Source organism: Hesperophylax consimilis, chromosome 9, assembly GCF_061612785.1.
Source record: "Hesperophylax consimilis isolate HC1 chromosome 9, BYU_Hcon_1.0, whole genome shotgun sequence".
NCBI classification, from domain to species: Eukaryota; Metazoa; Arthropoda; class Insecta; order Trichoptera; family Limnephilidae; genus Hesperophylax; species Hesperophylax consimilis.
Genome location: NC_142844.1, coordinates 4180201 through 4186808, shown reverse-complemented (window position 1 = coordinate 4186808; position 6608 = coordinate 4180201). Strand labels below are relative to the sequence as shown.

General features: G+C 33.1%; 1 protein-coding gene across 2 annotated transcripts in view; it reads left to right on the top strand.

Moving 5' to 3' along the window:
• The first annotated feature begins 403 nt into the window (after positions 1-403).
• Positions 404-6608, top strand: part of LOC149420809 (32 kDa beta-galactoside-binding lectin-like) — a 33105-nt gene continuing 26900 nt past the window's right edge. The window contains exon 1 of one of the 2 annotated variants that reach the window (XM_089635564.1): positions 404-685. In XM_089635564.1, coding sequence (XP_089491690.1) covers positions 629-685 — 57 coding nt within the window. In that variant the 5' untranslated portion in view covers positions 404-628. Of the gene's footprint in view, positions 686-1295; positions 1748-6608 lie in introns of those variants that run through there. The other variant, XM_089635562.1, reaches the window with a different exon arrangement.

Genomic DNA, 6608 nt, shown 5'->3' with positions numbered 1-6608 from the left:
TATGGTATTTATTAAGTAATAACAGAAAAAATCCACCGAGTTTTTAAAATAAACAGTTTTTTTCGTCTCCTGTAAAGTTGGTAAAAATGACTTATGCGGTGTTGTTAGCTAAGGGACGATTTCTTGTGTTCTTCTTTTTAGATTCATTACTCAGATCACAAAAAGACTGATATATTTCTTGGTTCACCATAAGCATAAGAAAAAATAATATCTCTCTTGGATGTTCATTATCTACTCCCGGAGCTGAAATTTCTATAAACTAGGTAACCCTAAAAAAAATTTCACCATCTTTAATATTTATTTTTTCAAATTTCTGTTCTGTTTCGGTCCTGGAAAAGGTAAGTAAAAAAATATCGAATTTCAATATGGTAACCATAGATAAAATAATGTAATCAAACTTAGAACTAAAACTGTCACCGCCTTCTTGCCTTGTATTGAATATCGTACATAAAAGTGAAATTAAATAAGAAAGTGTCTTTAAAACATGGACTAGAGATTATTGTTTTGTTATTCTACAAGTGCAGTGTCATCCAATGTTAAAGTTTACCAATGAAAGATAAGAAACACGTAACCGGTATATGAAAACAAATAAAGTGTCAGTTCGTAATAAATTGGTCAATGAAGTGAAATGGCTTTTGAAGACGAGATAGACGATGCCTGGGAAGCAATCGAGGATGAATTTCTGGTAGGGATAACCTTTTTACTATAGTATTTACGTTATTACACTTTAGAGTTGCCTAGAACAGCTGTCAGTGGCCTGTCAAAATACAGCGCACGTGACAAAAATCTAATGTTTTTTTTTTACGTTTTATTGAAATGTAGGAATTATTTATTTTCTAGTTATCAAATCGAACTGCAAAATGATTATTATTGGTTTGTTTATTTTCCACGATATTTAATTTATTATTCCGTATGAATCTAAACAATAAATATTTATTATGCCAACAAACTTTTTTTTTTTAATGTTATTTTTTCCTTCTTAGGCAAGTACCAACCCTTTATACTATCATTTTTGCTGATAAATAAATGAGGTAGATGCCGGTACCTACCTATTATGTGTTTCAATTTTTTTGGGCTTCAGGAATGGCCTGATTTAAGTTCAATATGGGTTCAACCACCAAATTTAATGAGCATCTTATTTTTTAAACACAATATGTGGCGAATTCTGATGTCTTGTGAGGCACGTCAATTCGTCAGCTGTGTTTGCGCCGACATGTCTCCCCTCCCGCTCCCGCCCCCGCCCTGGGCGCACCGCCCAAGCAAACACTGCGGCCAGATATCGCGAATCTCTACGCTTCAGCGGGCGGAATTCACACGGCGAACAAACGCCGCGTTATGACTTCCAGATTGTGAAGTGTGTCACGGTGACAGATGTACCTACTGTGATTAGATACGGTAGTTCACAGATTTCTTGTTTGATTGCGAAGTTTCGTGGTATAGTTGTATATTATTTTATTATGATAAGTCTATACGCCGCGCCCTTTCTGTTTGTTTGTTGGGCGGCATCGTCCCCTGTAGTACGCTGAATGGACGTCCCGGGGCGGGCCCGCTCCTACACCCGCTATATTAACATCTCTCGCCAAAGGAGAAAGTGTCCGACGTGATGAGCCCCACGGTCACGCCGTTAGCGCCGCAGGTGGAGGAGGCTGACGACTGTTGCCATGGTTACGGCGTCTGTTGCTTCCGGAAGAAGAAGGCCACCCAGGAAGAGGTCCAGAAGATATTGGACGAAGAAGATGTCAGATCCGTAAGACCAGAATTCTATACATCTGTGCGTAGGTACTGTCATTGTTATTGTGCCATCAGCTGTTTTCTGTTTATAATATGTAGGTAGGACATACTTTTTAATTTTATGCAGGCATGCTCATTTAAAATGTATAATTAATATCTATCTAGTGTCTACATGGTTGCGGCAAAATAAATTATTACGCAATGGTTCGCGCAACCATAATAAATAATGTAGAATAATGAAATTGCTTGGATCCCTGCCAGAGACCGATTTCTAAATGGCGATGATGGTAATAATCTAAAAATCCGTTACTTTTATATTTAAAACATCGAATGATGAACTAATCTTCCGGATTCGGACCACGACGATGGATTATGATATCAGAGCAACAACGTCATAACACCATTCCAACTTAAATTAAATATTGACCACGAATTTGTTGTGCAAATTCACTCGAATAAATTTTTCACATGACACAATTTTTAATTTTAAGTGATTGAATTTTTAATAGAATGGAAATATTATGTATATTGCATTTTTTTAGATAATGTTTGTTTATTTATTACAGCTAAGGATAAAACATTTTTCATTATTAGGTACTTATGATTGACTATCAATATTTTATTTTTCCTTCGTCCTAAGCTTGTAATAAATATATCTATACAATTATTCGATGTTTGAGGCTTTTTAGTAAAATAAAATGTAAGTAATGTTTGTTTTTTATTTGAAAAGAAATATCTAAATTACCATCTGCTGGAAAAACACAAGATGGATTGTAACTTGTAAAGCACGCAAAAAGCAACTTAGTACCTACTTACTTGGATAAGTTACGGATAACCTAGTTATTTTATCGTGTGGGCACACTCAAAACGAACTAAGTAGGTAATTTGGTATAGTTTTATTATGGAAGGACCTATGAGTAGGTACCTACTTAAACTCAATAGTTTTATTACCCGACTTCGCCTGTGATTTGAATTTTTGCATAGGTAAAGATTAATGGAATTCTACAATGAATTAACTGTTCTAATTACAAAAAATAATGTATTTTATTCTGTTGATATCACAGAAAAAGCCGATTGAAATTAATTCTACGGTCTTAATACCTATTTTTCTACCCCTTTTTAAGTGATGTATTTGAAATTATATTTTTTTTCCTAAATTAAATAATACAGATCTTGGAAGTGGAAATTAACCCCCTTCCCGACATCCGAAAGGTAAAACTCTGCAGATACAGTTGTTGTCGATGTCAATGTATTCTATCTACTTTTGGTGGCAAGTTTTAAAGTTCACAGCAGTTGGAGAGTCAGTCCCTGGGGAGGAACGTTCAATCCCCAGTCAAACCAAAAAAATATATTTATGTATATATAAATAAATTGTTTACTAGCCGGCCAACTAGTTCTAAAATTGAGATGACTCAACCAGTTTTAAAATTGACTATAGTTGAACTTGAAACTTTGTTTTTACGGGGTTAATTTTTTTTCTTGTTGAACTAATGACAAAATTAGATCAAATCAAATTAATTATTTTTAATCAGATGGGTATTTTAAAGATCCATATCTGATGATGATAATCACGCCGCTTGCTGAAAATAGTTGTGTTAGCCTAGAAATTTCAGACAATTTAAAAATCTGTTTTTATGTCTTTTTTGCTACTTCAGAACACAGATTATATATTAGGTATTATAGTTAAGATTCCAATAATAAAACATTTCAGGAGAGCAAAATCAATACAACAATATACGTTATTTCGAATTCAGGTTTCTATTTATTCACACTTGAAGCTTGTTCATTATATTCAGACAGAAGTGTTCAGTCTTATGAAGTGTTCACCCAGAAGTCTGCATCATAAGTCTGTACCGTGAACACTGTACAGTGTACATACTCCCGGTGTACGGTAGGAACTAATCCGCGAATTATATTTTCTTTAAAAATGTAAAAGTCAGCTTCCGTAGATCCCTAGATAATCCATAAAAATATTTTTTTAACCTTACTTACAGCTTTCAGCTCAATTAATTTAATTAATCAATCAAATCATGCAAGATATAAAATATTTTATAGATATTTCAGAGTCCAGATGAAATAAAATAAAATTACATTACATGAATGATCTACGAATTCTTATACTTATTTCTGTTTCTATGTATAAAAATGAACGTTTCTTTGTTTGTCCTATATAGACTCTAAACTACTGGACCGATTTCGCTGAAAATTTGTTCTTATTAGTGTCGGGAGTATTTAGAGAATGGTTTTAATAGTAGAAGAAGTCGGGGACGCCCGAGAAAGAATTAACGCACTATCTCTACACTGGAATGAGATGCGGAGTAAGTAACAATGTGGAATATCGTGGATAATGGTGGAAATCGGGGACGCCCGAGGAAGACATCGCACCATGAAGTGAAACAAAACTTAAAAGTAAACTTTTCAATTGTGTACAATAATATTATTTCCACCTTAAAAATAGACCCAGTTTTCAGGTACACTAGAATTTACAACCTAAAAACTTTACTCCTAACCATTCATAACACCAACCAACGCCGGGGTACACGTCAGCTAGTGTATCTATAATTTTGAATTATTTCTAATTTTGAAACCTTTGATCATGGTGTAATTGACTTTTTATGTATTAAAACACTTTTTAACAGTTATAGTTAGTTGCTAAACAAGATTCCATTCAATGTACATGCGCGTTCAACACGCTCTTGTGTACTGTTCAGGGTTGATCAAAGCAAAACGAACTCTAAGCAGAATTCTTGCCTGAACAGACTATGCAATAATTACAATAGCGTATTATCCAAGGTTGATATTTTCAGTTCCGAACTTACCAAATACAAGAGGTCCATAAAAAAATATTTCTCTGATGGTTTGTGAATAATGTTTATGTCTCTATTGTTTATAGTTTATATCTCTATTATGATTTGATTTATACCTACAACCTCTCTCCATGGCTATAAATGTATTGTTTTGTAAATTTTTCGTTTAATATAATCTTTGTTTTGTATAATTTATTTAAATAACTTATTCCATATTATGCTGTCTCAGTTTAAGTCACAAGGAGGAAATCCATAATTGGTTTTACTTTACTATATAATACTTATGTACAAACTGATTAAATGTAACATGTCGATTTCCCGAAAATGAAAAAATACTACATAAAAGTCATATCTTGCACTTACAGTACAGATATTAGTTTATTTTTTGTTGAAGGCGGTCTTGCTTATGTAAAGCGTGGCATTTTCCACGTCAAAATACGCAGCGTGAAAAGCGGTGTAATTTAGCAAATTACAGAAACAATCGGGTTCTTACGTTCTTAAACCTGTTTAGCGTGTGGAAAACTGTGCCAGCGTGATAATTATTCATTAAAAATCATTAACAGTTTATATGCACTGTTGTCAAGGTGATTGCAAAGTCACAAGTTAGCATGCATCATGACTATTATCTATATATGTAGTTGAGCAGAGTATGATATGATTAGCGGATTCTCAGCAAACTGAATCACAAGAGTTCGGCATTTTATAATAGGTAGGTACTTGTACATCGTACTTATTCCACTTTGAAATGTATTTACAAAGAGCGGTTCAAGGAAACTGCACTTTAAACCCATTGTAATTGTAATGCTGGCTGCAGGCATCTCCTTTGCTATTGAATAGGAGGAAATCTGAACAGGCTATAAGTATTCTTTTACAAATGTCAACTTTTCGGGCAATTGTTATTTAGAGAATGATTTTTCGACAAATCACTTCCAATTTTGAAGATGGAAATAAGGAACTTGAGTGAAAAAAATTATGACTTATAACACATATTCATATAGATCAACAAACGCCGATTCTGAAAATATAAGTTTTATTGTACACGTAGAATTTGTAAATCGTCATTTGAAAACGAATAAAACCGTAAGAGACTTAAACGCCCTCTGATTTGTCCAATTGACCTTACTGTTAACCGATAAAAGGTATTTTTGTTATTTGTTTTTGGGGTTTTATGCCGTGTTGCGCTAACTCCTTCTTTAGCCAACGTTTCGGACAGCATTGCAGTGTCCATCATCAGGGCAGATGTGTTATTTGTTAAAATTATTAAAAAAGTTATTAAAATCTTGAATCATATTTGACAAAAGGTATGACGTCAATCGTACCACGTCAGATTACAATCGTTTTGGCGGGCTTTGAAAATTATCTTAACTAAGAAATCGACATTGTGTAAAAAATAGTGGTATTTAAGCTAGAAAGTGTACTTTCATAAATATATGTATATATTTTTTTAATTGACTGTAATTCCATATTAAAATAATTTTCTGTTAAAAATGTTATATTAAATGTAGGTACCTACCTTGTCTGAATTCTTCAAAGATACTGTTCCAATTTTGAAAATGACACTTAAATTCAAAGCAAATTTGAGTTCATTGAGCCAGATGTCTCACAGAAATAATTTCACGCAGGAATAACTAACGCACCTCACAGACAACCGAAATTAGCATGTTTTGATTTACAATGTACAATGCGAGATTGTGTCATCTACCTTATTAGCTTACTACTGGAGAAGAATTTCAAAAACAAAACTGTTCATTAAAAATTCTAATTTTGAAAGATTTTCCATAATTTTCACAAGTTGTAAGCTATGATAATTTAGGTAAACTTTCATAATATTATTACTGAAGCTTAAAAAATATTGACAAGGGGACATTTTATTATTTCTTTTATAAGAACAGGAACTTTTAGTATTTGTTAACAACGCACTTGGATGATTGATTTCGACATTGTTTTATGTTATGTACGTAAAGCTTTTTAATATTAGGTTCTTATTTAGAATAGTCTAATTTTACAAGTCCCAATAATCGAAATGGTTTATTGTTCCAACGCATAGATTTTGCTCCACATCTGTCGCAT